Genomic DNA, 18645 nt, shown 5'->3' on the forward strand with positions numbered 1-18645 from the left:
TGCCGCCATGAAGACCCAGCACAGCCAAAAATAAATATTTTTTAAAAGATTAATATTATTTCAGAAGAGAGTATCTGTTTAATTATTAGTTGGACAGTGTTAAGTACTTGTATGAGTTGATTGATAGTCTATAGTCCAGGGAAATTTAAAGAGCTGCCCAATGATTCCTTTAAGGATAAGATAGAACCATATATTACATTAGACTCAAAGAACCAGAAACTCTTTAGGAAAAGACAAAATCAGTCTTAATTTAAAAGCACAACAGAGATGAGACAATAGATCTGTATTGTTAACTTAGGTTAACCTAAGGAGTTTAAATCAGGAATCCTATATATTGAACTACAATGTATTCAGTGTGATTAATGCATACAATCATCAATACGACTCTGTTTCAGAACTTGATTTTCTTTAATAATCCTCCATCTGCCACTTTGAGTCAACTCCTGGAAGTAATGAGCTGGCAGTTTTCATCATATGTTGGTCGTGGCCTGAACTCAGATCAGCTCAACATGCTGGCCGAGAAGCTAACAGGTAAGAGCTGGTGTATATGGAGGACTTGCCCCTGTTTCTGGTACTCAAGAGTTTTAGAGAATGAGGGTGATATTACTATTAATAATAATAATGCTTACCACAATTTATTGAGTGCCTACTATATTGCTGGATATAGGGCTAAATGCTACATTTTCCTTCTCACAGAAATTCCGTAAGGCAGAATATTGAGGATAACTCATTATTCTATTTTTTTTAATTCTATCCATTCTATACATGAGGATACCTAAGTTCAGAGGTTAAATGACTTGCCACAGCTAGTATGTAGCAAAGACAAGATGCAGGCCAGGACTGTCCAGTTCTAAAGTACCTTCCTTTCTACTTGGCACTCCAGTCTCTAGGGTGTTCTTATGCCATTTCCACTGAATGTACTGTGAAGCCTTAATGGTGCCTTGATCTTTCATATTAATATTAGAGTGGTTATTAACCAACTGGAAAACAGCTGATCCCAGGGTCAGGAAATTTATTTGAATTTTAAAAAACTACCCAAAGTGGAAGTGAAGCGGTAGTCACTGAGTCGTGTCTGACTCTTTGGGATCCCATGGACTGTATCCTCTATTTGTGGAATTCCCCAGGCAAGAATACTGGAATGGGTAGCCATTTCCTTCTCCAGGGGACCTTCCCAACCCAGGGATGGAACTCTGGGTCTCCTGCATTGCAGGCAGATTCTTTAACATCTGAGCCACCAGGGAAGTGCCTGGTCATAGTTAATTATTAATAGCAGGAAAATTTCAGTTTTGACTGCTATTTCTAAAGTTTGCAAAATAGTCATTGGTACTCCATATACTGACTACAGTGTAAGTTTTTTCTAAAAGAATTTTAGAAGATATGTATGTTTTGACAAATCTAGGGTGAACACATTTAGCACCAAAAAAAGAGTTAAAATTGAATTTGTATACATTTCTAGTTAAAGTACAACCAAAGATGTATTAGATATGAGAGTTGGACTATGAAGAAAGCTGAGCACCAAAAAATTGATGCTTTTGAACTATAGTGTAGGAGAAGACTCTTGAGAGTCCCTTGGACTGCAAGGAGATCCAACCAGTCCATCTTAAAGGAGATCAGTCCTGGGTGTTCATTGGAAGGACTGATGCTGAAGCTGAAACTCCAGTACTTTGGCCACCTCATGTGAAGAGTTGACTCATTGGAAAAAGCCCTGATGCTGGGAGGGATTGGGGGCAGGAGGAGAAGGGGATGACAGAGGATGAGATGGTTGGATCGCATCACTGACTCGATAGACATGGGTTTGAGTAAACTCCGGGAGTTGGTGATGGATAGGGAGGCCTGGCGTGCTTGCAGTTCATGGGGTCGCAAAGAGTCGTACATGACTGAGCGACTGAACTGAACTGAGTGAGTCATGTGTAATTTGGTTAAACTTGACTTAAAAGGGATGCCGAGTTGCCCTTGGATCTACTATCTGAGCACTTGATGTTTAAATAAATTGGGAATATTACAAAATTTACTTAATGTAAATATTGTTTTTTGTCCTTATTTAATTCATAAAGCACAATAGTAGGCATTCAATAAATATTTGTTAATGAGTGAATAAGGTTTTTAAATATGTTGTATAAATAGCAGCCATATTTTTTCAGATCTTCATCAAATTATTCTTATAATTTCCTGAAATTTTAGACAGAAATTCTTTTTTCATTGCTCTGGATTGGAACATTCAGTGATGGTTCCTTATTGCTAAATGGATCTCTAATTCATTCTTTTCATGATAATATTCAAGACTCTTGGCAATGTGGCTTTCACAGATTTATATTATAATGTTTATTTACCAACATTAGGCTGCTCTTATGGCCTCATATATAAGCTTTGTTCATATCCACTATGCCTCAACCTACATTATTCTTGCTACTGGAGTGGCCTCTTCCTTCTTTGACAATTTATATCCTATCCATTCATGGAGGCCTGGTTCTAGACACCCACCCACTTCCTAAGGCTATCTTTAGCTCCTCCATTGGAAAGAATTCTTTCCTGGATAAAAATTTTCATGACATCTTATTTTTACTGTTTCTAGCATTAAATATACTGTAAACCCATAGCAGGTGCTTAGGAAATGCTTGGGGGAGGGCAATCCAAATTAAGCACCAAATTGAAGAGTCTAATTGTTTAATAAAAATGTCAATCTCATTTCTTTTCTTTCATTTTAGTCCAGTCTAGCTACAATGATGGTCATCTCACCTGGGCCAAGTTCTGCAAGGTACAAATGGGGAAAGGATAGCATCATTTAGATTTTTTTTAGTGTTCCTTTTTAAGCCTCCATTATCATAATTTGAGATTTTGAGGGTTTCTTTGATAGGGCTATTTTAGGAAGAATCTCTAAAGTGTTTTCTTATTTAAAATAAGTATTTCACTGGAAAAAGCATCTTGAACTATCATACCAACAATACTACTGACACAATTATTGTCCTAACATGTTTGTTTATTCCAATAGGAACACTTGCCTGGTAAATCATTTACCTTTTGGACCTGGCTTGAAGCAATTTTAGACCTAATTAAGAAACACATTCTTCCCCTTTGGATTGATGGGTAAGTTCCATGGAATAATATGGAGGATTATATTTTCCATTTTGAATTCATTCAGTTCTTATTTTTATACTGTCAGTTTTTTAAAAATTGCAGTGTACTTGATTTACATCATGTTAGTTTCAGGTGTATAGCACAGTGATTCAGTTGTACATATATATTCCTTTTTAGATTATTTTCCCTTATATGTTATTATGTGCTGTACAGTAGGTCTTTGTTGGTTGTCTCTTTCACACACAGTAGTGTATATATGTTACTCCCAACGTAGGTCCTAGTTTACCCTTCCCCTCACCCCACTTCCTCCTTTGATAACCGTAAGTTTGTGTTCTATGTCTGTGAGTCTATTTCTGTTTTGTAAATAAATTCATTTATATTATTTTTTAGATTGCACATATGTGATATCACATAATATTTGTGTTTGTCTGACTTACTTCACTGAGTATGATATTCTCTAGATCTATCCATGTTGCTGCAAATGGCGATATTTCATTTTTTTATTGTTATGATTGCATTGTATGTATATATATCATATATATGTTTTATATGTATAATATATATATTATACTACATCTTCTTAAGCCAGTTGTCTGTTGATGGACACTTATGTTGCTTTCATATCTTGACTGTTGTACATAGTGCTACTATGAACAGAAATAATAAAATATAGGAGAGGGTGTGGAGAAATGGGAACCCTTGCACAGTGTTGGTGGGATTGTAAATTGGTGCAACCACTATGGAGAACAGTACAGAGATTTCTTTAAAAAATAAAAATAGAGCTGCCTTGTGATCCAACATTCCTACTCCTGGGCTTATATTCAGAAAAGACAAAAACTCTAACTTCAAAAGATGCATGCACTCCACTGTTATAGCTTCTTTGTTTATAGTAGTCACTTTTTCTTTTCTTTCCTTTGTAAGCATATTTAGTGTCATAGAATGGAAAACAGTTGCAGTTTCTTACATTCTTCATCACATATTGATATTTAATCTGTATAAGAATATTTTAGGCATTATTCACTTTTGATTATATCAAAGTCAGGTGTGTTCTTTGTGAATGCAATAAATTATAGTCTTTGATCTGATGAAACTATGCCATGTTCTATTTGTAGGTACATCATGGGCTTTGTTAGCAAAGAAAAGGAACGACTCTTACTAAAGGATAAAATGCCTGGGACCTTTTTGTTAAGATTCAGTGAAAGCCACCTTGGAGGAATAACTTTCACCTGGGTGGACCATTCTGAAAACGGTACATGCTCACTATTATTTATTCAGGTGAAATTGGCATTGAGTTTGGTTATTGGTCTTTCCATCTTCAGAAGTGTGTGGCCTGTTGTTCTATTTCTCATGTGTTCAGTGGGTTTGCATATTAGTTGTGACGGTTGTTCCAGAAGAACGTAGCATGACTTTCTCACAGCCTATATGGATGTCCTCTCTCATGTGGCCATCTGTACTCTACATAGGCAGAGAAGGGCTGGCCTCGTTTTCTAACCAGTGACATGAAGAGAATGTAGGCTGGAAAAATGGCCACAAAGAATGCCTGCAGGATCCTGAATATTCCCTCTGTTTTCTCTTTTTCCAGGAGAAGTGAGATTCCATTCTGTGGAACCTTACAACAAAGGCCGGCTGTCTGCTCTGCCGTTTGCTGACATCCTTCGAGACTACAAGGTTATTATGGCTGAAAACATTCCCGAAAACCCTCTGAAGTACCTCTATCCTGACATTCCCAAAGACAAAGCCTTCGGTAAACACTACAGCTCCCAGCCATGCGAAGGTTAGGGTCTTGCCATTTTGCTTTTTCTTCTTAAGATTTTGGAAAATAATCTCAGATTGGAGTAAAGTAAATGAAGTTCCTCTCTTTATGTTGACGTTGATCATTATAAGATCTAAGGGGCATGTGGAGGTCAAAGCCTTAGAAATGAAGTAGTGTGTAAGCAGTTCCTGAAAAGAACAACAGGAACTGTCCAGCTAGCAAAGCAGTTAGTGATCAGCAGCTAGACTTCACCATGGCTATGGGCGCTTCTCAGCCACCTACTGGTTCATTTTTCTCCCTTCTAAAGTAGGAGTGGCACCAATTTCACCTCTATGCCTAGGGAGAAAAAGAGAAAGAAGTAATGATTAGAAAGCTGTTAAGAGTCAGGCAAGGATGTTTTTCTTTCTTACAAAAGAAGCTCAGAGTTGATGAGCTTTGTATTTTTTACTTACTGTAGTCTCACAACTCGGAGACTATTGTTCCTTTGCCAAGGAGGGGACAAGGGGGTCTTTATGCTTTATCCCCACCTTCCAGCCTATCAATAACAAGTCTTGACATGCCTGCCTTTCCTGATTGTATCTAAAGGGCTGAAAATGATACCTGGACAAAATAGGCATTTGGTAAATATTTGTTGAATACGTGAAAAGAACATTTGTGAAATAGCAATATAATTGTAATATGTTTACCATTCTGTTTCTTTAAATGAAGTATATATGTGAACGTTTGAACGTGTTAGTCACTCAGTCATGTCTGACTCTTTGTGACCACGTGGACTGTAGCCCGTCAGGCTCCTCTGTCCATGGAATTCTCCAGGCAAGAATACTGCAGTGGGTAGCCACTTCAACAGGGGATCTTCCAGACCCAGGTTACAAACCTGGGTCTCCTGCATTGCAGGCAGTTTCTTTACTGCCTGAGCCACCAGGGAAGCCCAGAAGTATATGCAATCTGTTAAAACAGTCATCCACAGCAACTTAATGTATGAGCATCATCTTGAGGAATATGGTACAGTTGTCACTCACAGCAGTGACTTGCTGCCACCCTCCTTCATCCCCTTCTGAAACAAGCAAAAGACAACAGCCACCACAAAAACCTTGAGGCTTTTGTTTCTATATCTGATCAAATGAAATAATAAATGTCAATGCAACAGATTACACCTGAAAAATTACAGTTGGTCCTTACAACTGGATCAGTGGAGTAAACCAGAGAAATTTGAGGGTAAGGATTGCATACAATATTACTGCTACTACAATGCAGTAATATTGTACTTTTAACACTGAAGTCTGTGCTTCAAAACTTTGTGTCATTATAATATTATAATTGGTGTCAGTTTTAATGAAAAGAACTGCATTGCTATAAATCCCCAATCCACGAATAAATCTGTCCTTATAATTAAACTTAAATACTACATGGTGGACAGGTAATATAGTTGATTCCCAATTTTGCTCACTCATTTCAGACCATTAATATGTAAAGTTAGATCAGTCCTGCCAAGAGATATGTTTTTCTCTTCTTGTACATTTTATGCTCATTTGAAATGTCATTTCATCTATTCAACTAAAAAATGTTGTGAATCACTAAACAATTATATTATCTCTCTTCCTTTTAGCATTACTTATCCTTTTGTAGATTTATAATTTTATCAATAATAATATTTTCCCCCAACATGCCTTTCTTTTCCAGTTTCAAGACCAACAGAAAAGGGAGACAAAGGTTATGTGCCTTCTGTTTTTATCCCCATCTCAACAATGTAAGTAATCTTAGCCACATATAAGATAATTATTATTGAACTTATCAAAAAAGCTGGAAACTTAAGGGTAAAACAGCACACATATAACTGAGAATAAAGCATTTTAATGCTTGATGTCCCATTTTCTTTAACCCATAAGTCTTTAGGATACACCACAGTCCGTCTTGAAGGAATTCTAAAGTTGCCCTTTAATATGCCATTTATTCCATAGTGGGCTGAGTACTCTGATTTCAAATGATGAATTATTTGAAATTCAATAATCTCTGTCACAAATAGAAGAAACCCTAAAAAGAGTTCTTTTGGGGAGGTAGAAATTACCACCTCAAGTTCTCGTGACTGGACTAATAATAAAATTGATACAAGGTAGATTAATAGGAAAAAGGAAAAAATTTTAATTGATGTTCATAGAATTCTCATAGAAATGGGACTTAAGAAGTGGCCAAAGCAGGCAGCTTTTATACTTTTTGCACACCAAAAAAATCAATAACTTTGGGAGGAATTGACAGGACAAAATATTTAGGCTTTGGGTGCTTAAGTAGTAAAGAATCTAAACAGAGTTTGGGTCTGGGGTATTAAAGAAGTAACAAGGTTCAGGCTTGTACAGGCGTCTCAGCCTCAAATGAATCCCCTATCTCTAGCAAAAAGGATGTTCTTCTACCTCTAGAACTAGAAGGGCACCTCTCACAGAAGAGACTTAGTTCCTGCTTTCAGGGAGGCAGAGACAGGGATCTGAGTGTCCCTCCTACTTTGGATCTTTTTTAAGTAACTTAAGTCATTTAATTAAAAATAACCAATATGCCACTGAGGCACATTTTGGGGTGGCTTCCCCTGGGCCCTAACAGTTGCTAACACAGTAAGTCACCACAAGCTATTATGTTTAATCCTCTTCAATATTTACTCTGTTACCTCTTCAAGCCGAAGTGATTCTACAGAGCCGCATTCTCCATCAGACCTCCTTCCCATGTCGCCGAGTGTATATGCGGTGCTGAGAGAAAACCTGAGTCCCACAACAATCGAAACTGCAGTATGTTCCCTTTCTTTCCACTGCTGTCAAGGGCATTTCTCTGGAAGTGAGGGTGGTGTGTGTGTTAAAGGGGGTGAAGATCTGCCTGGGAGGTGAGAAAACACATTTGTTGGAACAAATCCATGAGCCTAATACAATGGATGTCTATATGGTCCTGTGTGTTGCTCTTATGGTGAGCACTGAAAGCAGACACCTATGCTGACCTGAACTGCTTTAAGGTCTTCCATCAAAAGCTGCCCAAAGGCAAAATATCCCTGTATACCTCCCTACCTAAGTACACTTCATCCCTACTTTCACCATCAGCCCCAGCAGTCCCCACCAATGTCCCCCCTTTAGCAGATAACACATATCAGTCATTAGATATGTAAGTCTAGTATAATATTTATGTTAGCAGTTCATGCACCAAAAATGCCAATTTTTCTTGATTGTTACTTGCCTCATTTGTCCTGTCCTGGGAGCTTCTTCAAGTAGTATATGAACAACAATCAATATCAGCATAATAATGCTTTTTTGAGAACTAAATCATAGTATTAAATGCAACTATGTGCTCTAGGGTGCAGTCTATTATTGTTCCCCAATATTGCCGAGCAGTTCAGAACTTCAGTTACATGAGAATGCATGTACATCAGAATAATAGTGTCTTGGGGAGACCATGAGCCCCAAGAAATTTATATCTGGCTATAAATCAAGTGGTGTTTAGTTTTTCTCTTGAAGATTTCCAGGGATGAAAAACTTACTCTCCAGTGTTAGTTGTACTTAAATCATTTCGTTATAAGAGAACTTTTGTTACATTTTACACTCACCACTTCATTATGTTTTTGTGGGATGAATAGGGCTTCTTAAAATAGTTTTTATTTATTTAAAAAGTGCCTTTTATTTTAAATTGACCAACCTCAGTTACTTTTGCAAGTACTGTAGTTAATTGGTAGAAAGATTATGAAGAAAAGTATGTATTTAGTAGACAAGAGAATGTTTACCTAAGAAATGGTGACTTGTTTGCAAAACAATAGTTTGCTCAAAGGTTATTTTCATTTTTCAATTTTAGATGAAGTCTCCCTATTCTGCTGAATGACAAGATAAACTCTTGACACTCAAAAGAAGGAAGCAAATGAAAAAGTTTTAAAGACTGATCTTTGCCAACAATCACATCTGGTTTCTTCAGCTTTGTATATACCAAGAAATGATTAAATATGAAGCTTTCTTCTCATTCTTATGACACCCCCAAATGGGAATGTCATTGAAATGCTAGAGATCCAAGCTTCTAATAAACTTGTGAGATAAAACACTTTAAGAAACCAGTGTTAATATAATAGTAATGAAAGACTCATTTGTATGTGCTTCATTTCTGGGTTTGTTTCTGTTGTGTTACTTATGATTTTGACTCTAGAAGCTTTGCGTGTAAAGATTGCACAATAGGTGAAAACTAACAAAGTCACATACACATTACTCAAAAACCAGCAGGAAGGCTTGATGGAAACTCTGAATAAGAAAGTGTCTTGAGTTCTAGCAAATAAGAGTCATCATGCTGGATACAAGACGGAAGCAACAACAGGGAATTAACAGCAGCAATTCCCAGGTGAATTAGGAAGCCTCTTGGTTGCCGTGTCAGCACTGTTCCAGCTTCAGGATTCACAGCTGCTGGCATCACTGCAAGGGACACCTCTTCTGTTAGGGGGAGGGATCCAGAGTCATTCCTGGTGGCAAATCTCAGACAAATTACACCGAAAGCAGATGCATGGGTAAAACTCCCATGAAATGAAGACCAAGAGGAAAATAACAACACTGGCCTTAGTTGAGTGATTTGATCGCTGGGTTGTATGTTCTTCACCTCTAGAAGAGGTTGGACTAGGTAGGCTATGGTCCTTTCCAGCTCTAATAGTCTCTGGTCTCATGAATCCAACTTGAACCTGGAGGAAGGAATTTAGGGTGAGATGCTCCATCCCTGGTGATGCAGGAGGGGAGTGGCTGACTGAATTACATGTATGTGGGCTACAGGTCTGCTTTGATCTTTCCCCTTGCCAGGACTGGATGCTTAGTGGTGCCACCGCCCAGCTGCTGACTCTAGTAATAGTGTGGGCCCTCCCAGTGCCTGAGCCCTGGGGAGCTCTCCATGTCTCCAGGCTCCAGAGAAGCTGCTGAGTCAGGTGAGGAAGTCATGATACTGTGGTATCGGCCATGACCAGCCACATAAAGTCCCGAGGCTGGTGTCCAGAGTGAGCCCTGACTGCAGTCAGAGATGACAGTTCCTTGCGGGGGACTTCTCTCTAAGTTCTTTCACCCATTTCCCATCTTCTGGGTGGTCAAACAAGAGGAAGCTAATGTTTGATGGAGAAGATTTCAAAGAAAAAAAGCTTTTAATATAACCTGCCTTCTGCCTTGGACTTCTCTAATGTCTCAGTAGGTAAAGAATCCACCTGCAATGCAGGAGATGCGGGTTTGATCCCTGGGTAAGGAAGATCCCCTGGAGATGGAAATGATGACCCACTCCAGAATTCTTGCCTGAAAAATCCACAGAAGAGGAACCTGGCAGGCTCCAGTCCAAAGAGTCGGAAAGAGTTGGATACAACTGAGCTCCATCCTATCTCTGATCCTTTATACCCACCCACATGATCCTAGATTACTCTGTAGGAGAAACTTTGCGCCTGTCCCAAGGCTGCCACTCTTACTCTTTCGCAAGCTCTTAACAGTATTCTTTGGGTGAAGGTGTCAGTTTGATGTAGGACCACAGGCTAATTCAAGGTGCATTTTCCAGTCTCTACTTCTCTCCACAAGCCCAGTTTTCTGAAATTCAAATATATTAATTGGCAGCAGAAGTGGAGGAAATAATTTTAAACTTGGTTTGAAATTAGTATATATTTTGATATTTAGAACTATAAATGAAAGCAAAAGTGTTAGTCACTCAGTCATATCTGACTTTTTGTGACCCCATGAACTGTAGCCTGCCAGGATCCTCTGTCCGTGGGATTTTCCAGGCAAGAATACTCAGATCTCCTGCATTGTAGGGAGATTCTTTACTGTCTAAGCCACCAGGAAAGCCCTTAGAACTATAAAATGACCATTATAGCTTTATCTTTAAGGAGGTAATTCCTTACCAGGAAATACTCATAAACAGTTGGATTTAGATATCAAAAAATGCTGCAGGAGTTTTTTATTCCCTAGAAAATATTAAAAATATGATGACTCTTATTTCAGAAGAAATTTTGAAAAGCTTGTAAATATAGAGCCTGGCAGAAGAATGTCAAGATTTCATATGTGGTCACAGACACCTTAGTCGATGTACAAGGACATGTATAGTTTGTTTCCCATAACAGAGGCAGAGGTCTAAGTAAGAATGAGTCCAATAAGTGGCTGTTTTTTATTTAGATTCAGAAAATAAAAATCAAGTTCTTGACCCCAGGGTAAAGAGTTATTTACAAGGGTGTGAGTCTCACATTCAAAAAACCATCTTTGTGGGAGTAATAGGGTTCTGTTAGAGAATTCCTAAGGATACCTATTTAGATCAGGATAAGGTATGCTGCATGAGATGGAAAGGCAATGGGAAGGGAATCTAGACCACATTTACACAATATTTTTTTCCTGCTGCCTAGTAGCAAATAGCAGCATTTAATGAAGCAAAATGTAAATTTATTTTCAAAATATTAATCACATTTTCACTTCTCCCCTCAACCATCCAAGACCAATCACAGATGTCCATTTTCCTAATTCCTTTGCAAACTCCTTATAATGTAAACACACTTTGACCAATTGTACTGAATAGCAGTGTCTTTATCTGGAATAAACGGTGAAAGAAGGCAGCTGCCAGTAGATTTCCTCAAGTCGTAAAGTAGTCAGAAAGGCTCCCCAAGGAACCATCAAGAAGGAGCCACATCTGGCAAAGCTGAGGGGGTTTTCTGTCCCTCAGATGGTGCAGGAGGCCCATGCACTCCCTGCAGCAGCAGGATCAGAATTAGGAGTTCCAGCAGCAATCATTGTCCAGACTGAGCAAACTGCCCTCCCTGTGCACAGACTCCAATTTCTGTCAGATTCTTTTTACTTTTTTCAAATGAACTGTAAACACTGATTGATTTGACTGACTACAGTTCTAAAAGTCTGGCATATTGAAGCACAATTTACACACAATAAAATTCACCTTTTTCCAACTAACTCATACAGTTGTATGTGTATGGATCTGTAAGACCTAGAACATTTTTCCACCAGAGTCCTCACAAAGAGGACACTACAAAAGCATCATGAAATTGCATTCATTCAGACCCACTGCTAGCTTTTACGACAATATCCTTAGAGTAAATACAACAACGAATTCCCGGTGGCATCCTATGTAGACAGAGGGCTTTACTTAAAATAAATCAGATCATTTGCCTTCCTGCTTAAGATCTTCAAAGGGCTCGTGGCACTGTGCGTTGACAGTTTGTAACTTGGGTGTAAAGATAGAATTCTGGAGTTTGAATGGCAAAGTGAGAACTATATTTTCAGAAACTCCTAACTGAAACTTAGCGTTTCCTTCAGTTGGGAGTAAAGGTAACAAACCATAAACCACACCACATTTTTGTCACACTACAGTTGTTACACTTATCTCAAAATATTGCTTATGTGAAGCATAATTTTGAAATTGCATTCATCCAGACCTACTGCTAGATCTTACTCAATGCCATTAATAAAAAAGCATTTGTATTACTTATCACAAAGCTGGTATTAATATTTTGATCTCTGTTTCATTGTAGTTGGTTTCCTGTTTAATCTTATGTGTTTTGTTTTATTCAACAAAAAGCATTAATTTTTGAAAGAGTTCATAGGTTTCATCAGACTGCCAAAAGGAGTCCACAGCACAAAAAATTAGTTAAGAATCCCAGCTCTGGATGAAGACTCTTAAGTCTCAACAGATCTTTCCAAAGTCATATATCCTCTAGTCTGTTCTTAGTCGTCAACTCATTTCTCAACATTTCTCCCCAACAATAGCTTCTAATCCTCCAAAATATACACAAGACTGAACTACTTTTAGTTTCTTTGATGGCTCATACTTACTTATTGCCTCCCTCTGCTGTTTCCTCTCAGATCTCAAACCCCAACCCACTTACCCTCTCATCTCAATAACATTCACATATCTTTCAGGGTTTGAAAAGCCTTCTTGCCCAACACACACACACACACACACACATGTGCACATGTGCAGGGCTCAGCTCACGCCATGCCTCCTCCATATCCTCCACCTCACCCAGCACTGCTCTTTCCACCTTGGTTGTAAATGCTTGTCTATCATCTGTCTTCATTAGGCTCCAAGCAAGCTCTGTATGTACAAGGACCAAGAACCCCTGGTTCACAGTCATTTCCCTAAAACCTAGTACAGTGTGCCTCTTAGTATTAATAAATATTTGTTAATGATTCAGTGTTTGAACTGAAGGAAATATAGAACAATACTTAGTTATTTTATTTCCTTTGCTCCTCGATCTGCCTGAAAGATTAAGCTAGAACTCCCTCTATAATCCTCCAAACCCTATAATTGTGGAACAGTCCCAAATATTATACTTCAAACTGGTTAACCAAAAACATACTTGCCACTGCTCAAACATAGGATGTTTTTTCTACTTCACCTCATTCATGACTTTCAAACACAATAGAAATGCTCTGGAATCAGACTGTCCACTAGCTCACCGTAACTTCCCTTTAATTTAGGGAACATCCCAAGCATCTGCTTGCTTGCAGATGAATCAGATGTTCCTGAAATTTACCCTTAATTCCCCTTCATTAAACTCATTGCCTTTACTAATCCCACCCGCAGTAAAAATCCCACACAACACTCTCTGACTTTAGGCTTGACCGTCATCCACTTAAGATGTCTCACACGCTGCTGCAGATGGAAAGAACCCCAGAGGCCATCCACACAGGGTGGAGATGGAAAAGTTTGAGGGGTGTGGAGAAGTGGTGCTCTCAAGCACATTTTTCAGACTACACCTAGTCTTAATCCTCCTCACCCTCAATTCTGGCTCAATAGGCTTGGAGCCTGTGCTGAGGTCTGAATGGTTGATTTAACTTGTGAGTCCTTATCCCAGCACTGTTTATTCAAAAAGGCATTACCTTTTGCAATCAGGATTTCCTATCTGAGCCCCAAAGACACGAAGTGACTTGCTTGACTATCTTTTCAATTCTCCCAAGGATGGTACATAGTGCCATTCTAGAGAAACAGGAGAGAAGGTAATTCACACACAGATGCCTCAGGCTTTAGGCTTAATTCTCTCGTGGAACCCGAGATGAGACAGCGCAAAGTCCTTCCGGTTGTGAGGACATATGAAAACAGTCAAGTAAATAATGAAGGACAGATTTAACAAGGGCTATGAAGAATGTAAATGTGATACAGAGTAACTGAAAGAAAAGGTCAGAGAAGGTCTCTCTGAGGCGATGGCATCTGAGATGAGACCTAAAGAATGAGAAGAGGCAAGTTCATTACACAGCTGGGAACACAAGAAGAGCATACACATTCTGAGGATCCAGGCAGGTAAAAGCTGGGGGTACCTGAGGAACAGAAAGAGGCTACAGAGCGTGGAGCAAAGAGGAGGATGGAGAAAGAGGGACAAGATGTGTAGGAGAAAGAGGCAAGATCAGAGGGTGTAGGGCGCTACAGGGAGGGAGGAAGGCACTGGATTTTATTGCAAATGCTTTAGGAAGGAGTGGTGTTATAATGCTTCACTATATCTAAGTTTTCATTTAAGTAAATATGTAGGGAGGTCTCTACAGAAGAAATCTCCCCTCCCGCAATTCCCCTATTAGAAACCTCATGGGTGTGCAACTGTGTGCATCTGTACAGGGCAGAACACTCAAGAGGCTCCACGCCTGGTTTGGTGCTCTGCCTGCCTTCTTGAAATTCTTCATAAGCCTGAATAAGGGGCTCCTTGTTTGCATTTTGCACTGTGCCTGCAAATTATATACCGGCTCCCGTCCTCTACTAAGAGGGGGAAACAGATGTCCATCTGTATTCTGGGAATTATGTAAAGTGTTCTTGCAGCTCTGGGGACTGGTGCTCACTCTCAGGAGGTCTGGAGACTGTGGTCCAGTCACGTGGGTTCCCTCACACACTGGAGGTCCTAGGTTGGTCCCCTAAGTAGATAACAGCGCTTTAAGAGTGGTTGAGCAGAGTCCAAAAAAACCCAGTTCATGCCTCCTGGGACCATTCAATAAGTCACACAGATAGCAGGCTGGACCAAAACGATTTTTCCTGGGCCTGCCAAACTTTGGAAATCATGGTCCAGTGACTAGATTGTTCTCCTTCACTACACTTCTTCCCTACTCCCGCTGGTATACTCACCAGAAAGGGGAAGGTAGGGACGGGGAGAGGTGGGGGCGGTAAGAAGACGCCAGAGGAAAAAGGCAAGTCCTCTGCAGACCTAGAAGAGGGCAATTGAAGAAACAGCCAGCCTCCCCGCAGCCCCACCCCATCTCTGCTTAAAGGGCAACTAGCCCAGCTGGGTGGCGGTCAGAGCTTGAAAGACTAGTAAAATCTGAGTTAGCATGTGTGCACACTGTGTAGATAAAGAAGTGAGGGAGGAAAAAAAAAAACACTGACATCTCCAGACCACCGGAAGAAAGGCAAGATGGAAGAGGATGGGGTAAGTCTTCCAGCACCTTAAGCAACGTAGGGCTGTCGGCGTCCCGGAGGCTGCAGGGGGCGAGGGGGGCGTGGCCGCGGCGCAGCGGGCGGCCCCCTGGAAAGCCCCGGGCCGCGCCTGCGCACTGCGCCCGCTGCCTCTACTTTCGCTTTTCGGTTTCCTCTCAGCCCTGCTGCTTCTCGCTCCCAGCCCATTTCCCCGAAAGCACGTGGGACGGCTCTTCTGAGCAGTCGCCTCCCTCCCGCCGAGCGCTGGGCCGGCCGTCACTGGAAACTTTTCAGCGTTTGACAGTCGGCACCTCCCCGACTGTACCTCATCCTGGGCGGGGCCTGGGCTGCTCGCCTGCAAGCACACAACTTCGCGAGGTCTTCGTGAGGGTGTTTGGACTACGAACGTACTAGTCTCCGTAATGGGCCTTTTTGAAAGAAAAGAAAATTATAAAAAAAAGTAACCCACCACCCTGAAACATGTTAGGGACATTCTGTAGCGGGTCCGGACTAGCAGGCAAAGTTCGTGTTCGTCATAAATGCGATGAGACTTGCCAAGACTTTTAAGGAGGGAATGACTATAAATGAGGTGTTTTAGAGAATTTAATTCGGTTAATGCAGGAGACATGGGTTTGATCTCTGGGTGGACAAGACCTCCTAGAGAGGGACATGGTAAGCCCCTACAGTGCTCTTGCTTGGGAAATCCCATGGACAGAGGAGCCTGGCAGGGTACAGTCCATGGGGTAGCAAAGAGTCAGACAGACTGAGCGAGTAAACACCAACAACAGTTTGGTGAGTACAGCGGAGGGGAAAGGGGCAGGAAAAAGTTAGTGTAACGGGCATCGACTGTAGCGCTTCAGTTCTAGACTGAGGAAGACCTACAGTGGGGCATTGTCAATGATGGGAAAATTAAGGCAGTTAAAGACATAGGGAAGGAACCATCCATAGAACTTGATGACAACCAGCATGAAGAGAGCCAAAGAGAAATATCCTACTTGCAGATATTAACATGTCAAGACTGAAGTTGGTCTCTGTGTAAATTTTATAGTACCAGAAAAAAAAAATATATGTTTAACATATTATCTACCCTTCTGAGAGTCAGCTTTTCTCAAACATTGTGTGGGCCCTTAGAACAGGGTGTAAGAAGGAGGGGAAGGACTTTTTTTGGGGGGGGGGGTGGAGTCCTAGCATAGTTTTACACAGAGGGCTGCTACTTTGGTACCAAGAGTCATTGTTATCACCAGTTCAATACTGGCTTTGTGAAGGTGAATATGTGACAAGAAGAAGAAGTATATAGATATGAGAATGGAGAAAACTACAATAGACACACATATAATCATGAAAAGTGAAAGTGAAACTCGTTCAGTCATGTTGGACTCTTTGCAACCGGGGTCAGAATGCTGGAGTAGGTAGCCTTTCCCTTCTCCAGGGATCTTCCCAACTCAGGGATCAAACCCTGGTCTCCCACATTGCAGGTGGATTCTTTACCAGCTGAGCCAGCAGGGAAGCCCAAGAGTACTGGAGTGGATAGTGTATCTCTACTCCAGGGGATCTTCCCGACTCAGGAATCGAACCGGGGTCTCCTGCCTTGCAGGTGGATTCTTCCAGCTAAGCTACCAGGGAAGCCCACATATAAGCTTCCTGGGAAAGGAAGCTTATCTCTGGGAAATTATTTACAGCCTTTTCCCATCCAAAATTGCCTTATTATTTTAGGCTTGATTCAAGTTCCATCTATTAAATACTTGGAGGAACCAACTGATTTTATGTGCACACCTTCCAAGAAGACCTAGTCTGGCCTCAGTGATGCCTATCTGGGGAAGTGACATTTAAGCTTAGATTTTAGTGGAGACATAAAAGATGAGTTGGGGCTTCCCTGGTGGCTCAAGGTAAAGAATCTGCCTGCCAATGCCGGAGTCACATGTTTGATTTCTGGGTTGAGAACACCCCCTGGAGAAGGAATTGGCAACCCACTCTAGTATTCCTGCCTGGGAAATCCATGGTCAGAAGAGCCTAGCAGGTGACAGTATATGGGGTCGCAAGGGTTAGACACAACTTAGCAATGTGACCAACAACAAAAAGATAGGCTAGCCAGCAAAGAAGTTGGGAGGGAGGGCACTGGCTCAAAGGGTTTTCCAAATGGAGAACTGCTTGTGAGAAGACCCTGAGTTTGTAGAAAGAGCTTGTCTTATTTGAAGGAGGAAAAAAAAAACAAAAAACCCCTGCTGAAGTAAGGAAAGAGTGGCACAAGATGAGGTTAAAGAAAGTGATAGGGAAACCAAGGCTTTATAGGTTACATTAAGACATCTGGATTTTATTCAGGAAAGCCATCAGAGGATTTTCAGGTTTGCAAACACATGATCTGCTTTGCAGTTACAAACAAACCAGTCAAACTACTATAGGGTAAATGGATTAAATGGGAGTTAAGAACTGAAGTGAGGCAGCCATTTGGGGCATCTACTGCAAAGATCCAAATGAGAGAAAAGGGAGGATGGCACAGAAGATGACCAGAAGCAATGAGACCTGAAGAGTATTTGGAGGAAAAGTCAACAAGGCTTGAGGACTGGTGTGGGCGTGGGTGGTGAGAAGACAATATCAAAGGTGGCTCCTAATTTTCTGGCACGGGTTATTTCTAGAAAAAGGGCATGTTTAAGAAGAAAAATGATGAGATGGTTCTGAATATAATTAGTTTTTAGAGCTCACCGGACATCCAAGTGGAAAGTCAAATGTGGGCTGTACAGTGGGTGTGGCGCTCAAGGAGTCGTGTGGACACGGTACGGTTGTAGAAGTTCTACATTATCTAGAAAGACACAGATGCTGTGGACGAGGTCAACACAGAGCAACCTGAGAAGTGTAGGTAAAGTAGACCAGATCTGTATCATGACCACACTTAAAACTGAGCAGTTTGGTGGCAGAGATGGAGAAAGAAATACCAGAGAGGTAGGAAGACGCAAGGAAGGTATGTTGTCATCATGGCCCACGAATAAGTGTTAAAGAATGGAGGTGTTAGCTGCGCAGAAGGTTTCTGAGTGGTCACAGAAGGTGAAGACAGAAAAGCGTCTTCCGAGTTTAGCAACATGGAGGTAGGTAAGCTGCTAAGCTGAGATTCGAGAACGACAATGTCCCTCACCTGTGTCCTCTGCCTCGGATTTTCAGATTTGGGGCTAATGTAAGGCTCTCCCAGTTTGGGCCTCAGCAAACACATAACTTCCTTTTAGCTGTTCTCTAAAATATGTGTAAACATAACCCTTAACTTGCAACACAGTTGAGCTTCAAGGCCTCCAAATACGAGCCCTACCCGAGTCCTACCCGAAGGCTAAGGAAAGACTCAGCGGGCTGGCAGAGCAGCGGCCGGGGGAGGCGATGCGCGCGGGGAACAGCCGCGTCCGATTGGCCGAGCGCGGCAGCAGCCCGATGATTGGCGGGAGCAGAAGGCGGGGCGTCAGGATCTGCCTTTTCTTTCC

The 18645-nt window shown here is 41.0% G+C and overlaps 1 protein-coding gene across 4 annotated transcripts in view; it reads left to right on the forward strand.

The window, feature by feature from the left end:
* STAT4 (signal transducer and activator of transcription 4) overlaps nt 1–8926 on the forward strand; it is a 98977-nt gene extending 90051 nt beyond the window's left edge. For all 4 annotated transcript variants that reach the window (XM_061149122.1, XM_061149119.1, XM_061149118.1 and 1 more), the window contains 8 exons: nt 396–531; nt 2706–2755; nt 2990–3084; nt 4188–4324; nt 4658–4849; nt 6509–6575; nt 7491–7599; nt 8645–8926. In XM_061149122.1, coding sequence (XP_061005105.1) covers nt 396–531; nt 2706–2755; nt 2990–3084; nt 4188–4324; nt 4658–4849; nt 6509–6575; nt 7491–7599; nt 8645–8671 — 813 coding nt within the window. In that variant the 3' untranslated portion in view covers nt 8672–8926. The remainder of the gene's footprint in view (nt 1–395; nt 532–2705; nt 2756–2989; nt 3085–4187; nt 4325–4657; nt 4850–6508; nt 6576–7490; nt 7600–8644) is intronic.
* The last annotated feature ends 9719 nt before the right edge of the window (nt 8927–18645 follow it).

Source organism: Dama dama, chromosome 8 (genome assembly GCF_033118175.1).
Source record: "Dama dama isolate Ldn47 chromosome 8, ASM3311817v1, whole genome shotgun sequence".
In the NCBI taxonomy this organism is placed as follows: Eukaryota; Metazoa; Chordata; class Mammalia; order Artiodactyla; family Cervidae; genus Dama; species Dama dama.